A 15,703-nucleotide genomic window follows, 5' to 3' on the forward strand; every position below is an offset into this window, starting at 1 on the left:
GATGATGCTGATGATGAAGGAAGCTCCCTCCCCCTTGTTCTTATCTGATAAAATAACAATCACGTGAAAGGCACGGAGCGAGATTGCCCGACATTTCATCTGATTAGATGCTGATCCCCAAAATCTCTCAATTGACATGACATCGGCCGATGATTTTGTGCTCCCGGACAACAAAAAGTGACTCGGAAAATGCAAAAAGTGGTTCGACCCAGGTTCGAACTGGGGACCTTCTGTGTGTTAGACAGAAATCATGACCAACTAGACCATCGAACCGACGTTTGTCTGTGGAGGATTTGTCAACCAGACGAGGTCTGGGCCAATCCTTCATGTCATGCAAAAGCCTAGAATGTCTGTCTATCCCCACAAACAAGCACTGTATTCTACACAGGGAGAACAGAAAGGAATAGAAAAGAAACAGCAAGCAATACATAACAGCACAGAAAAAAACAACAACTAGTAGCAAAAAATTCAGATAGAAAGGATATCCTCCTGGTATACACAACACAACACCGCAACACCACCTCACTTCCTCACCCCCAAACAACGTGTACACCCCCAAGCAATCATCTCACCCTACACAAACCCAAATACAACACCAACCAAATCCCTCCATCCCCGCTTCACAACCAAATCAATATTAACATCCTTCTGCCCTCCTCTAGATCTCGTCGTCGAAGTTCCCTGCTGCTGCCTCCCCGAGTCCTCCTGCAACGTCGTCACTTCCTCTTCGTCAGATTGCACTTGTTGATCTTCAGGAGTATCCACTTCCACTTTGACGACCACCTGCCCCGCGTACTCCCTAACGAGAGCCTCGAGGTACCGGACGTCTCCTGAACTGAGCGGGTTCAAGTCGAGGAGAACCACATCCCTCGGTGTGAGCGTGAGTTTGAGACCCATATTCCCGTCCTCGTCGAGTAGGACGTCCTTGTTGCTAACGGGCTCCATACGGCGGGCAACGACCAAACTCCGCACATACGCATGCAGGACCCCGATCTGCCAACGAGCGTACCGCTCGAGGGTGTAGAGTAAGCCGAGCGTAATCATGATTTCGGTGCTCCAGTTGGTCGTTGTCGAGCCTGAGGCAGAGGTAGTGTTTTCGGCTTCACCGTCAAACTTGACTTCTAGGTGGTTCGCGGTTACTAGAGTCTTATCGCTGGCCGCCGTGTTCGCAGTTGATGTCGAGACTTCGCGGGCCTTACCAGGCGCACCGCGGACGGTCCGCAAGAGGATGTCATCGTCGCCGTCGAGTTGCACTCCGGTCGTGCTTGAAGGTACCAACCCGCCACTACCATCGATCTCAGGAGGGAGAGTCAAGGGCGATGTAGGTCGAGGGGGGACGCAGCAGGGTGCGCTCGTAGAACGGGTGGTCGAACCAGACGATTGCGTCGCAGATCCAACAACAGGAGCACCAGCAGCTCCAGCCCTAGAACACAGTGCACCCATCCAAACTCCCGCGCAGACCAAGCACACATCCTCATACACCTTCCACGCGTCCACCAAGCTCGTCGGAATAGCCGGTATCCGTCCCAGCTGCGAGCCCTCCGACCCTTCTCTGGGCGGAGCAACGGAAAGCGAATGGCGATGGTGCTGGTGCTGAGGGCGTGGGGAGGAAGGAACACCCGACGAAGAGGCACGCCGGTCCCGATTTCGTTCCCGGCTTTTACTCTTCCCCTTGCGTTTCTTGGGTTTGGTCGTGGAGGTGCTGGATCCTGACGAGGACGATCCACTCGATAAAGAAGATTGTAGGACTGTGACTGAAGGTTCGGATTTGGGGTTGCAGACTTGGCAGTGGGGGGAGATGACGTGCGCCGGGAGGTCACTCTGGACCGTTCGCAGTACACGGTCGATTTCGCTCCATAATCGAACGTCCGACCAAGCCCAACGGGTCTGGGACAGTTTATACGAAGGACGGGATCCTGGTGGCCTGGTCAGCACATTGCAATATGCAAAACGTTGTCCATGAAGATCCCCACCTGAGCTACTGGAAAGTTTTGAGACGTAAAACGTCGGTCGTGGTCGATTTGATGCGAGGTTGGACGGCTTCTTTCCGTTGGAATCTAATGACGGTCCTGACGATGGAGATGACGAGGATCGAGACGTGGTGGAGTAAAGACCCGAAGATGAAGCGGAAGACGATAGGGTAGAGTAGGTAGATAGCGCAGTTAGGTCGATAAGGAGGTCGTAATATTGCGGTTTCTCAAGGAACAGAGCGTCGGTTGTGCCTGTATAAGGAGAAGAGGTCAAGTCCATGGAAGGCGCAGAATGATAAGGGCGACTCACATGCAACCCAGCCACGCCCTTCTTCGATTTTGTCTTCCAGGAGTCCGCTCTTGGTTTCGCTGACGAGGTCATTAAGGGTTAGCATCCCAAGTACACGGACAGGAGCGGAATGGCGCGGGGAAATAGTCACATCGTCGTCCGTCGGATCGTTAGACTGTACCGCGCGAACCATGTCCACCATCGCGTAGCACATGGTGCATGCAGGACCAACGGGGACATTCGTGAAGACCATGATACGTTTACGGGCGAGCAAATGACGAAAGAGCGTGACGCTCGAGGGGCCGAGGAGCGTAAGGAGACTGGGGAGTTGGAGGGTGGGTATATGCTGCCTATCCGCGGCGTTCGAGACTGCAATTTCGATGCGCAGGTCGTCCAGTACAGCCGAATCTGATGGCGTTGGTTCTGAAGCGTCGTCATCTTGCGCGAGATAGTCGCGGAAGTTTGGGGAGGCGACGCCGTAGTCCGCAAGGAAGATTCGTGCTGGTTCATACCACTCTTCTGCCGCGGCGTCAACGTCCACGAGTTTACCGGTTTCTGGTGTCGCGCTTGGGTCGCTTCCGGGTCGACTATAACAGCGTTCTGCGACGGCTCTTAGCGCCTCGACATGACGCCACGGTCTTGGCTTCTTCACTCCTCGCTGGCCGCTACAATCCGGGTAACTCGGGACGACCAAGATTCCAAGAGCACTGAGGAGGAACCCACGATACGTCGGGTTGGGTGTGCGGCGTCGCCGAAAGAGCGAGAGGGCGTGGAGAAGTTTGGGAGGATCGGGCGGTTTGCTGGTTGAAGATGACGCTGTTGATGATGGCTTGATGCACGAGGTGAAGTGACTGAACCGGGGTGTTCATCGTAATAACCGGGTGGAGAGGTTGTTTTGACGTACACGATGTCTTCGTCGAGTTGATGTAACCCGCTGGGTAGGGCGCTGAATTCTAGCCCTAGGTTGTCGGTTTGGAGGTCTATAACGGGCAATTGAGTAAAATTCGAGTAGTGGTGGCTCGGGGTTGAACGATTCACCTTCCCAGCCTGGGGCCTTCAAGCACCAGTCCAAAACGTTGCCTTTCGTCGGATGGAAGGAGGTGTGAAAGATAGCGACTGAAAAAGGGGCGTCAGCAGGGAACTGCAGACGAACTGCTGGCACTCACCGACGTCTTTCGGTATACCTGGATGCATGGGTGTTCCTGCAGGCATGGCGGGCATTGTACTTGTCCTTGGGTGAAGGGAAGGAAGGAATATCAGAGAGGTTTCCAGTGACTGCGGTCAACAATGATTGGTAGCGTCGATGCTCGGGTTCGCGCCTGAGAACAATACGCAGTAGCACGTCGGTCGTCCCCTGGCGTCGAATAGGTGTTACAGGCTGAGGAGCCGCTACAATAAGTAAAGAATAGAAGAATAACCCCTGAGCTGTACTCACTGGTGGTATACGTGCAGTTTACCAACAAAACGTTGGAGACGGCGGGGTCGTGTGTGAAGGCCTTGCTGCTACGTCGCCGTCAATTGTCTGAGTACAACGCAGATGCAAGCATGGAAAGTTAGAGCTTACCTGCAAGCTAAAATCAAGGAACCTCAGGGCGCTAAACCAGGTATACGGCGGCCACGCGGTCGTTCAATTCGGTCGCTTTGAGCGCTGTGCAAGGGACGGGCGCTGGAATTCTTGACAGGCGCTACGACGGAGGGTGCTGGGTCAGGGAGTCACTGGCGAGTCGCCAGGCGTGTACAGCGAGGTCGCTGTCACTGTGCGGGGTAAAGGTTCACGATCAAGAACAAGTCCGCGATCAAGAAGGGCTTGTCGTCGTCGTGGTTCGCAGTCCGCAACACTCGGAGCTTAGGTTAGGGTCAGAATACCAGGGGCACCAGTGATCAAGCTTCGCAAAGCAACGAATGGAACTGAATAAAGAAAACTTGAAGCACGACTTGTTTTCCTTGTTCACCGAGTTGGAAGGGTTAGCATTCAGAGTAGTTCAAGACTCAGATGAGATTCTTTAAAACCAGTAACCTGCCTCTCACGCAAAACAGCATTGGTATCCATCTCGCCTGTAGCATTGTCTATTAGATTCCGAGAGAAGCCGGAACGTGCAGGCAACGTTGATCTTGCGTTGATCTTCCTTGGACTTTGGTATGAATCGCCAAGGATTGGGATTCAGGAGCCTCGAGGAGGGCAAATGTCGGTGACTTTCAATCGGTTCGATGGTCTAGTTGGTCATGATTTCTGTCTAACACACAGAAGGTCCCCAGTTCGAACCTGGGTCGAACCACTTTTTGCACCTCCTCCCGCCCTCGAAGAGCTGAACAAAGTACACAGCGTTCAGGCAGCTTCTTGTTTTGTATTTTCTGTGACTCCAACCCACCATTTGCAGTGTAGCGCAGCTCAAGTGCAGTTCCGACTCAATCCCGGTTAGCCGCCGAAGAAAGCTGTGCTCCATCATCGTAGGTAATAGGTCCCACGAATACTCCTTCCTCTTTCAACTTGAACGACGATGTCGATTGGTGGTCGACTCGTCTGAATACCTCAAGATACCCTTTTTCAAACTCTACTATTATCGAAACGAGGCAAGTATCCTGTGCCACTGCACCGATTATGCTCAAACTAATAATTGCCTGGATCCAGGACAGATTATATCATTGCTTTCGGTGGAAATCCGGCGGCAGGAAACGTGTTGAAAGGGCGCGAGCCTTCATATAACTCTAACGTACTGCCTGCAGAGTCAGGTTGACTTCGCTTAGGACCTACCGTTTGGGGTCTCGGTTACGCGGTTGCTCCAGACATTGTTATGCCACGGGGGCCCATATCCTTTGAGCCAGAACCCCCACCACCCTGCCCACTAAGGTCCGATGGCCACAGCGACGATAGCACAACACCAAGCGCAACATCCATGGGGTGGCTTTAGCGTCCAATCCCCTCCGCCTTTCGCGCAAAACAATGCGATGTCGATCCACCCTGTTACATCTCCTCCGCCCTTCCAGCATGTCACAAATGGTTTCGGGAGCGCATCATCTTCCCCTCCTATACGGCCTAGAAACGATGTAGATCTCAACCGGGACAAGCTCATTGCTGTACTCGAGTACTTCTCCCAGACACTGGCGGTACCATTCAACAATCGTCGATTACGACTGGTGGTGCATGGGGGAGCGTGTATGCTGTTACACCCTATGCTCTACCACCTCTCCCTACAGCAGCACCAACTGCATCCTACCCTCCCCCACCGTTCCTCGACACGAGATGTCGACTACATCCATCGCTCTTTCGTGACGGAGATGGCGCAACTGGGCGTAACAAACGCGGCGGAGAAAATCAAGGCGTGTATAGCGGCGACCGCGCAGCGGTTTGGGCTTGGGCTGGACTGGATGAACAGCGACGCCGACATCGCATTACCAATGGCCACTGGGTGAGTTACCCGTCTCTACTTAGTACCCGTTGCCCAACTCCCTCTGACGATTCCCACTATAGCCCCGAGGGTATGAGCTACGACCCCATCTACTACGCCTCCGTCCAACCGAACAATATCGACCTGCATACCATCTACCGCTCGCTCAACGGCCTCCTCACGTTGATCAGCGTAACACCGTTCTGGGCCGTCTCGCTGAAACTTGTGCGATACACGCCTCAGGATGCCGCTGATATCTGTTTGTTGCTTCGGTGAGTCATTCAGCGCTGGTTTTCGTCACATGCAACGACATGTTGCACCGGAATAGAAATGGGGCTGTGAAAGGTTCTGAACGGGTGTTGTATTGACACTCCCGTGTGTCCGCAGCGTATAGCCCTTGCCGTTTTGTTATTGTCAACGGGGTGCCCATTGAGGTATCTACTACCTCCGGGGTCTATTGCTCTTCACCTTGGGAGCAGCACGGCAATGAATCAGGCGCTCATCTGGTGGTCTACTCAACTCCAAATGCGGCATAATGCCGTATCCTGCCCAGCCACTTTGCGCCAAATTGCCAAAAGCAGTCGACCACCTGTCCAGCGACGATTAATGTTTTTGACCAGAGAAAACTAACCAAGCCAACCACTTTATACAGCAATGGTACCATGCTCTCGAGGGTGCAATGGTCATTCGAGAATCTTCGCGAATGGCTGTTCGCTAATTGTTGGGTGATGGGATACGCGAATTACGACCGGGTGAAGCTGCAACAATTCAACGTGCGATTGCAGCATGCGCTCAAGATGGTCAACGAGTGGGGGATGAATGGCAATTCTGCCAATTCGGGTTCAACGCCTAGTAGTGGCTCGTCAAGCCAACCCAGAACCAGTCACTCGAGCGGTACTCCTTCAAGCTCTTCGCAACAGCAACAACAACGCTCCAGTAACCCCAGCTTCCCTATGCCTGAAACCGCCTGGTCAGCCGTAAACGTCGCCTTCACTCCGCCTCACCAGTTGGGCTCCGTAACCCCACTCGTCGCGATGGGCGGTGGAGGAGAGATTGTCGGCGGAGAACACGGGCGGGGCTGGAACACGCCAACCATCTCCCCCTGGGTCCCACCCGTCGCTCGAAATAGCACAGCTCCCAATTCCACTGGACATTCACCCCCGGGAACCTCGGGGCTTGAACCATCTCATTCCTCTTCCGCTTTGTCCTCCCCATGGGTCAAGGTGGATCCATCCGACTTTTCGCTCAGTGCGAGGCAGGCTGAAGCCGCTGCTGCTGCTGCCCGACATGCGCGAAGCCGGTCGACATATGTTGGGGATAGTAGTGGTCCGAATAGTGTGGTCAATTCGGGGCGGAATACGCCGTGGGGACAGGGTTCGCCTCAGTTCCCCTCCCATCGAAAGGGGCAGTCGGTGTCTGCGCTGGGGCTGGAGAATATGCGGGATCTCAAGCAGTCGTTGGACGGGATTTCGCGGGGCACACCGGCTCAACTGCATGTGGACGGTTCAGCACCGCCATACCCATACTACCACGCGCCAGTCATTCCCGAAACGAACGGGTCGAGCAAGAAAAAGGAGAGGGAGAGGGAAAAGAAGGAGATGAAGAAGAAGATGAAGGAGGGGAAGGAGAAGGCTAGGAGGGAGTCGCAGAAGTTGAAGGATTTAGAGAGGAAGAGGGCGAGGCAGAGTATTACTGTTGAGAGGACTGCGAGTTTGGGACTGGGGTCTGTACCTGCGATCGGGAGTCCGTCCTTCCCTTCGTATGAAGAGTACCAGGCGATGGCGACGCGCCCGCGTAGTAGGGATCCCAGTCGAGGGCGGGGAGAGTTGGATAACGGCGGCTACGATCTGATCTCGAGAGCACTGCGCGACACCACCGACAGAGAATCGACGGACGAAGAGGAAGAGGAAAGTGGCTCGGATGACGACGAAGGAGGATTCGTCCCGCCCAGCGCGGCTTGGTCTGCCCGCGGATCGATATCCATGCCGGAACCCTTTTCGACATCGACGACGCCCGCTCCCCGCTCACCAAGTTCGAGCTATCCGTATCCTCCTCCCCAAGCGTATGCGGGATCACCACCACCCTCGGCGCCGATATATGCGGATAGAAGGTCGATGTCGTCGATACCGCCTGCTCCGGCCTCGGCTCCTGCGAATGTCGGTCAAGCGCCCCCCATGCCCGTACCGCCCGTGCCGCCTGTCCCTCCAATCCCGCAGGCTCATAACAGCCATTTGCCTCCAGTTCCTCCTGTACCAACACCACTTCCACCGGAGGAGTACTATCGAGGAGACGAGTCTTATCGTAACAGCGGGGATAGGGAGGGAGGTCGGAACGTCAGAGACTGGATGGTGGAGCACGAGAGGGAAGAGAAGGAGAGGGAAGAGAAGAAGGAGAGGGAGAAGAAAGAGAAGAGGAAGAAAAAGAAGAAGAGGGAGGAGGAAGAGGAGGAGGATGGGGAGGTGTTTGTTCCACCTAGTATACCCGAGCTTGAGCGCGATGGGTGGCTTGTTCCCCCGTCGTCGTCGTCCAGGTCGTACTATCCTGACCGCGTAGATCGTGAGCAGGCGAGGGCGTACCAGTCGCCTCCGCCACTGCAACCGAACCAGCAACAGCAACAGCAGCAAGCGGCGTACGCTCAGTACCAAGACCAATTCGTGCAGCAGAGAACGCAGTATCAGAATATGCCTTCGTCGACACTGATGCACCAGCAACAGCAGCAACTTATGTACCACCAACAACAATGGGACCAGTCTGCGAGGCCTCCTTATTATCCCGGTTCCCAGCATCATCCAGGCAGTTATCAACGTTGAGCGTTTGGCCATTTTTCACCATGCCAGTTCAAGAGTCCAGATTTCAAAGTCGCGCTTCATCTTATGTCATCTAGGATCATCATCCCCGCCGCTTCACAGGCTCGATATCCAGCAAACACATAAAGCTATTTATTTCCCTCATTTCATTTTCCAGCGTTTTCCTACAAACTGCATCGAACCCATCAAGCATCAACATCTGTCCCAACAATTATACAGCGACAAGAAGCATAGCAAAGTAACGTCCAGCCGATTCCATCATCCAATCACGGCTCAAGAAACTGTATCTATACCGCAAGCATATTCCCTTGTCGACTTTAGCCACATTCAAGTTTGGCATCTTGCATCGACTGTCTTCTTCGTCTTTTTCGCTCAGTGTCAGCAACGTGTTATTGCTGACTTTTGAACTTCTGTAAAGTGTACGTATACTGGACTCTTTTATCTCTCCTACTCCAACTATCACTCTTATCGTGTATACTGTTATCCTCCTGCTTTCAATCATTGCTATCTATTAATGTTCGTTTCGATGGAATATCGAAGCGATCTTGTCAATTTGCATGTAGTGTTTTGCTGTCTAATAATGTTTGTTTCTTTTTGTAAATTTTGTGTTTTGTGTGTATCGTATGAATTGACTGTTTGCACTACTTACACTATGTACCCTCTTCTGAACGTGCGTCCCCATGGCCGCTGTGGGTTCCTGTGGGCGCTTCGGACCCCGTGGGTGGGAACAACGTCATAGCGCCGAGCGATCTGATCGCCGCGATAAAACGCTTTAACCCGCGATTCAGGGGCTCCATCCCTACTTGATTCTCTCATTCATCGTCCTCGGCGGTTGCACGACTTTATAGCCACAGTCCAGCTCAAATCTCTAACTCACGACGCAAACATTGGTCTTGAAGCTTAAAGCTCTGACGACCGCCCGGAAATGGCACATTCGACTGAAGAAATCGAGGCTGGACTCGAGACTCTCGCGCTAGAACCGCTCCATGTTTTCGACATCCATACCGAGAGTAACTTGAACCCACCCCTGGACAAGCTGCCTAGACTTGGTGACGAGGCTAAGAAGGAATTAGAGAGTAAGGGCGAGGTATGTCGTTGTATGGCTGGGACGAATTGTTCTGACAGTGTGTTTCTTGTGCCAGAATGCTGAAGATGTCTTGAAAAGACCATCGATTAAAGCGACAAAGACTGATCCTTCGTATCCTTTTACTGACTACTTTATCTCGTACGTCATTAATTAAAGGTTGTTGGAAGTCGAAGCTCACTTGACCCTCTGGATAGATCGTCCCACAACACCTATCTACTGACCGCCCAAGTTTTGGGCAAGTGCTCGGCCGAAGCATACGTTCATGTTCTCAGTCGAGGCTGTCGCTGCGTCGAAATTGACGTCTGGCCTTCCTCATCTGGTCCAATCGTTACCCACGGCTACACACTCTCCGGAAGCGTCCCCTTCGCCGACGTATGCAACGCCATTGGTTCATGGATCGACCAGACCTATGGTTCTTTCGCGCCCAAAGGCGGCTTGTTCTCAAAGAACTACCAACCCGCGTACCTCCCGCCCAGCAACCAGACCTTCATCCCGCCCCAAGGCAAGGCACCGGATGACTTCCCTGTGTTTATCTCCCTGGAATGCCATGTCCCGCCTTCAGGCCAGGGAGAACTCGTCAAGGCGATGAGGGATGCTTGGGGAGCCAGGTTGGTGGAGGGACCCCTCGAGGGTGTTGACGACGATAAGGTTTCGCCAAGCGACCTAAGAGGCAGGGTGCTGGTGATGGTGGAGTACTATCCACCCCTTTTCGAGTCTGGTCCGTCCGATGACAGCGACGACGACGAAGATAACGACAAAGGGAGAAAACCCAAGAAAACCAAGAGGTCTTGGTGGAAGTGGGGTGCCAAGGCCGAAGAGTCGTCTGGTGAAGATGAAGATGACTTCCTTACGAGTGAAGATGAGGAGGCCCGGTCCTTGGATGGTGGGGGAGAGAAGGGAGTTTGGCCTGGAAGGCGACGACAGCCGACAACCGACGACGGCGAGCCACCCAAATGCGACAAGATTTCGGACGAGTTGGCTGCTTTAGGATATTATGCTCGCAGCTTGAAGCCAGGCAAGGGTTGGCTAGGGGAGCGTAAGTCACTCGGTTCTTCATTTCCGGTAGCATCTGAAATTCATTGGTTTTGTTAGTCTTCACAGATCCTGCCCATGTCCTCATCAATATCTCAGAATCCGCATCCTCTCGTCTCCTTTCGGCGGTCTCTGCGCACCGGTCATCGCACGACCACGCACCAGGCGACCACCCATCACACGTCCACAAGCACTCACGTCTTCTTCATCTCCCGTCGCCACTTGCTGCACTCGTCCTCCACGCGTCACACCATCTCCGCCGAATCTATCCCAAGGGAACTCGCGTCCGGTCAACTAACCCTGACCCTTCACAATTTTGGAGAACTGGTTCCCAGGTGGTGTCACTGAACTGGCAGAAGTATGATCGGGGGATGCAGGTGAATGAGGGTCTGTTCGTGGGTACGCCTGGGTGGGTTCTCAAACCGGCCAGCCTTCGGCGCCAACCTGAAGGCTATGCACCACCGATCGCTGGTAAGATGAAGCTGAAAGGAGAGATTATTGGTGCCAGTGCGCGTACGTGATCCTCATCTCTGTTCCTGTGTCCGTTACTGAGGGCCTTGAATAGTCCCCGCACCCAATGGACGAGAGGGCAAGTCGTACAACACGTACATCAAAGGTGAACTGTACTATCATCGGGACAGGACCTCCCTCCTGGAGAAGCTTTTGCCCGACGACAGCGTAGAAGCTGAAGGCCTTCGCTCGAAGAAGTGTTTGGAGTCGGTCAGGCTGAAGTGGAAGTCAAAATCCGAAAAGGTGAAGGATGTACCAGGATTAGGCGCGGACGTCGTATGGAACGAGACCTTTGAATTGGAATATGAATTGGACGAGCTTGCATTTATCAGGTGCGATCTTTTACCATCCAAGTTACCCAGTCCGTGTTCTGACCGACCGACCTTTGCATCAGGTTGCTAATTTATGAGGACGAATTTGGCAGGGACGATCGCATCGCTTCGTTCTGTGCTCCAGTGGACCGGTTGGTCACCGACAGATGGGTCGCAATCAGGATGCTGAACACGAAAGGCAAAGACGTTGGTGCCACCGTGCTCGCTAGGTTCTCTTTGGAGCGGGTCGATTGAGAAGAGTCGAGGGTGATGTTGGATCTATTGTAACATTAGCTTATGTCGGTGGATACACCGATTTGCCCACTTTGATTGTGATATGAACATCTTAGAATGTGTGTCTGTAAGACCGGTGGCTTACCACGGTTCCCATAACGTGCACATATACCTGACGGTGGCTCAAGAGCTAAGCTCTTGAGTCATGTTGCCTTTTGGTGTAGCGGCAGTGAGCGTCAGGCCTGTCGTCTTACAGTGTCTCTTTCCTGATGCTGTTGGTTGCGTCGGGATCCCGACCCCCGACGCTCTCTGGTGGTTGAACTTGAGGTCCGAGTCGGCAAAGGGCGATCATCGCATTTAGTTTGCACGAGCAAGGAGTGGTTGGAAAGTCAAGTATTTACAGATTGTAGCTCTGCATTTATCTGAAGCTATGGAAGCACACAACGACATGGGTTTTATGTATTTTACAAACAATCCGAGAGAGGCCATTTAGTCAGTCGATCAAAACGTTCCAGACAATACATGGTCTGCATGGGGTGGTGATGAGGTGGGGTGAGGGTAAGGCGAGAATGATGCTCAGACTCCGCGATATCCGAGAGGCTTGACGGCGGCGTTGTAGCAAGGGTTGCAGATGAAGCATTTCCCTAAGTTGGGCCCGTTCAGCAGCGAGGGGGAGGCTGAGGTTGGCACGGCGGAGGACGGCAAGGCTGGGGCTGTGGTTGGCAAGGGTTGGGGTTGATATGTCCGCCGTGTCCGTGTCCGTGTCCGTGTCCGTGCCCGTGCCCGTGGCCACCGTGACCATGACCGTGACCGTGACCATGACCGTCATTGCCGTGCCCGTGTCCGTGCCCGTGGCCATGGCCATGGCTGCCATTACCGTGACCATGACCGTGGCCATGACCGTGGCCGTGGGTATGAGGACCACACTTGCAAGGGCCGCAACATTTAGAGCAGATCTGCAGTCGAGTTAGAAAGAAACCTATGGTCGCTAAATGGTGCTCGAAGCACTGACCATGGTGTTTGATTGTTGTAGAAAGGCTGGTTGGGTAGGTTCCTTTGGATTATTGCTCGTGAGCGAATCTGCTTGGGTTCTTGCGTTCTGAAGAAGGTGGGTCGTCAGGGACGCTTATATAGTCCTCGAAATTTATTTCTTTCTGTATTTTCGTAACTTGACCCTCACCGGCAGTGGAAATGTTGTTAAGGCTGTGGCTCCGAAATGTGACAAGTACAACCATTTTTGTTGACACGTACTGTATGCGAGTACAGGCGGCATGGGCGGAATACCAGAGGTACCCTTGCGAACGAACGGACGTGTGAAATCTCCGGCGCCAAACGATACACCTCGCTACGCCAGATGCAGAGATGTGACACGGCTTGGGTCATGAACAGTTGACATTCGCTTGACAGGAATGCAGCTCCGCCCTGAAAGTTCAACGCTCGGCATTGTATTCCAAAGCTTCTCGCTCTTGCCGATGCCTTGAATTGGAAACAGCTACTGAATGTCAACTCTTGGAGGATTCTCGGTTTTGTTAAGTTGCTTGATCTTTGGTTCGATTTCCACCGGGAATTAAATAAGCCCGGAGAAGTTCGAGCGGGTGCACTAGACTCGCGACCATTCGTCGAATGGGAGGAGAACCTCGATTCTCCCTGTCACATAGTTCATAGAGCGATCGGTCACCAATCTACGGGTGCACTGAATTCAAAGACATCGTGAACGGGAGTGGGGAAGGGAAGAGAGGAACTATATGTCGCCTTCTCGGGCAATGCCAGCCAAATCCATCCTGTGTGCGGCGGGCGATATATTAATGTGACTGCCAACGGCGCTCGTCGGAGTCGATGAGGGGTCCAGCGTCAATATTAATCCAGATCAAGGACTGTCCCCTTTCTGCCTTGCTGGGTTCACGAGTAAGGTCGCGAGAGCAACTTTTAGTTGGCCAGTTTCTGTCCTTCGAATACCACAGCAGGGATTCGTCAAAGTTTCCATGCCTCGGGACCCTCATCAGCGTTTCGAATGAAGTGATAACGAAAATCGGATAATTCAATGACGGGCAGGATGTGAAAGGCCATGCGTGTATATTATCTGGAACTTGTAGCTACGGCGACCTGAAGCAAGTGTCTATATCGTATTTGGGGTTATCTGATTTTACCAGTCGTACAAAACGCGGGACCACGCCGATCGTACTCGAAACAGTTCAAATCGATACAACGATACTACACATGGGCTGGAGGTGGGATGAATACAAAAAGGTACGCCAGGACCGCACTCCATGAGGAACGAATCATTCAAACACCGCGGTACCCAAGGGGCCGGACAGCAGCGTTGTAGCAAGGGTTGCAGATGAAGCCTTTGCCGCAGTTGGGGTTGTTAGAGAGGCAGCACTTCGGAGCTTGAGGCTGGCAGGGCGGGGGAGGCGGCGGCTGGGGGCAGTAGACCACGCATCGGCAGGGGTTGCAGCGGCATCTGCAGCAGTAGGGCTGTATATGCGAGATGAGTTAAACTTGTACATGCGAGGATGAAGAGCAAGACCGACCATGGTGGCTGAATAGGTTGGTAGAAAGGGTGGTTTGGTTGCTTAAGGCTTTTGATGCTCTCTCTGGATTGGAGTGCTCAAGTACTTGTGTTCTGAACGACAAACGAAGGAAGCAGGCCACTTATATACGTTTCGAATACCGTTTCAAAACCGCTTTGAACCCTCTTCGTGTCGTTCCGGACCATCTCCTCTCTCCAAGGCTGTGAGAGACGAACACGACACAGACATGCCGGGTATGCAGCCTTCCTTCCGAACTCCACGTCAATAGAGGTACGGGGACTGACCTACCGGAGGTACAACGTCACCGGCGCCTATTGATGGACATCTTTGTCGACTGTGGGAACTTCGTCACGGTGCGAAGACCAAGTGGGACAGAAAAGACATTGACATCCAGGCGCTGAACGTGACACGGTTTCAATCGTTCGCCGAGGTTCTTTCGCCCATCGAATAATTGAGTACGGCTGTCCAGGTGAATTGAGGTTGGTGATCACAGCATATCAAGTAAGAAGCGCCCATTTACCTTTCAGATTCCCCACCGGCGATATCACGGCAAACAAAGTCCTGTCGAATTTGATCGTGGGTGACGCAGTCGTCTGAACTGGAACTAGGTCGGAACTAGGTTGGAGCCAACCTGGAGCCAGCATTGTGAGTACCTTTCCGTTCAGAAACAAAGGGGCACTCGAGGGCTATGGCAGCGCGTGGCAAACGCGAGGCAGAAAGAAGGCCGTGAGCCGGACTATACCCACCGGCCAGGTAAGGATTCGGGCTGGCGTCACCGAGAACAAGCACCGGCCAGCGGGGGGATTGAAACCCCTCTACGTTTCACCGACCTCGATCTATCATATTTTTCGCAGGGCAAAAAAGACTTGCAAGTCCTTCAGATATTCGGGTGGTGGGTTACAGTGCAATAATACTATCAATTACCAATAAACCTCGTAAAGTACACAAAATCCAGAAATGCAGTAGATGTTTGAGTCTCTCAACTTTGCCTTTGTCGCGATGACAAAGGGAAATTTTGTTATTAAGGTGTTCTACCAGAATTCTCTTCTCAGTCCGCTGAGATGGAAAATGTTGAAGGTCCGCAACCGGTTTTCAAAGCTGAACGTCAGCTCATCTAACTGTAACTGCGTCTAAGACTGGGTTTCAAATTCTGGATAGGCGGAAAAGGGCTGGATACCCCTCAATGAGATTTGAATCACCATCATCTGATGATGCCTGGCTGCCACGAGTGGACGGTGATCCTACGCAGCCAAACCCCCGGCCGTCCGTACTTAGAGGCCGAAATTGAAAGAGACCCCGTCCTCATTGCTGCCATGCGCACACAGCCCCTCATATGTTCTTTGTGTAATCGAAGGTGACAGCTGGGTGCAGGTGAGTTCCAACCTAGTGCCAACCTAGCTCCAACCTGGTGGACAGCGTCACATCAAATTTAATTCGACAGCACTTTGTTCGCCGTGTATACTACTAAACCCGGATACACAAGGCGCTTGTCTTCCCAACAGTATCATATGAACACGAGGAATGAATGAGGCTAAAGCTTCTTTCA

The 15,703-nt window shown here is 53.0% G+C and overlaps 6 protein-coding genes and 2 non-coding genes across 8 annotated transcripts; 4 read left to right on the forward strand and 4 right to left on the reverse strand.

The window, feature by feature from the left end:
- Window positions 1-199: 199 nt before the first annotated feature.
- CC1G_20255 lies at window positions 200-273 on the reverse strand. The gene has a single exon. It is a non-coding gene; the product is annotated as a tRNA-Val (tRNA).
- A 300-nt stretch (window positions 274-573) lies between these two features.
- On the reverse strand, window positions 574-3,471 carry CC1G_07973 (hypothetical protein; the record flags this gene model as incomplete). Its single annotated transcript, XM_001838180.2, has 6 exons — window positions 574-1,916; window positions 1,974-2,222; window positions 2,281-3,110; window positions 3,164-3,239; window positions 3,298-3,375; window positions 3,426-3,471. The coding sequence occupies 6 exons, from the start codon at window positions 3,469-3,471 to the stop codon at window positions 574-576; spliced, it is 2,622 nt and encodes an 873-aa protein (XP_001838232.2).
- Window positions 3,472-4,461: 990 nt separating this feature from the next.
- Window positions 4,462-4,535, forward strand: CC1G_20256. Its single transcript has one exon. It is a non-coding gene; the product is annotated as a tRNA-Val (tRNA).
- A 577-nt stretch (window positions 4,536-5,112) lies between these two features.
- CC1G_15778 (hypothetical protein) lies at window positions 5,113-6,039 on the forward strand (the record flags this gene model as incomplete). The annotated part of the gene is made up of 3 exons (XM_002910012.1): window positions 5,113-5,666; window positions 5,729-5,917; window positions 6,033-6,039. The coding sequence occupies 3 exons, from the start codon at window positions 5,113-5,115 to the stop codon at window positions 6,037-6,039; spliced, it is 750 nt and encodes a 249-aa protein (XP_002910058.1).
- Window positions 6,040-6,307: 268 nt separating this feature from the next.
- On the forward strand, window positions 6,308-8,455 carry CC1G_15779 (hypothetical protein; the record flags this gene model as incomplete). Its single annotated transcript, XM_002910013.1, has 1 exon — window positions 6,308-8,455. One exon carries the CDS (start codon window positions 6,308-6,310, stop codon window positions 8,453-8,455), a length of 2,148 nt encoding a protein of 715 aa, XP_002910059.1.
- Window positions 8,456-9,377: 922 nt separating this feature from the next.
- On the forward strand, window positions 9,378-11,647 carry CC1G_07975 (phospholipase C; the record flags this gene model as incomplete). Its single annotated transcript, XM_001838182.2, has 6 exons — window positions 9,378-9,539; window positions 9,595-9,677; window positions 9,734-10,575; window positions 10,641-11,084; window positions 11,137-11,413; window positions 11,476-11,647. 6 exons carry the CDS (start codon window positions 9,378-9,380, stop codon window positions 11,645-11,647), a joined length of 1,980 nt encoding a protein of 659 aa, XP_001838234.2.
- A 316-nt stretch (window positions 11,648-11,963) lies between these two features.
- CC1G_15780 (hypothetical protein) lies at window positions 11,964-12,712 on the reverse strand. The gene is made up of 2 exons (XM_002910014.1): window positions 12,639-12,712; window positions 11,964-12,582 (listed from the first exon to the last, which is right to left on the reverse strand). Exon 2 carries the CDS (start codon window positions 12,522-12,524, stop codon window positions 12,120-12,122), a length of 405 nt encoding a protein of 134 aa, XP_002910060.1. The 5' UTR covers window positions 12,525-12,582; window positions 12,639-12,712; the 3' UTR covers window positions 11,964-12,119.
- Window positions 12,713-13,905: 1,193 nt separating this feature from the next.
- Window positions 13,906-14,160, reverse strand: CC1G_07977 (hypothetical protein; the record flags this gene model as incomplete). Its single annotated transcript, XM_001838184.1, has 1 exon — window positions 13,906-14,160. The coding sequence occupies one exon, from the start codon at window positions 14,158-14,160 to the stop codon at window positions 13,906-13,908; it is 255 nt and encodes an 84-aa protein (XP_001838236.1).
- Between the last annotated feature and the right edge of the window lie 1,543 nt (window positions 14,161-15,703).

Source organism: Coprinopsis cinerea (assembly GCF_000182895.1).
Source record: "Coprinopsis cinerea okayama7#130 chromosome 13 map unlocalized cont3.13, whole genome shotgun sequence".
Lineage (NCBI taxonomy): Eukaryota > Fungi > Basidiomycota > Agaricomycetes > Agaricales > Psathyrellaceae > Coprinopsis > Coprinopsis cinerea.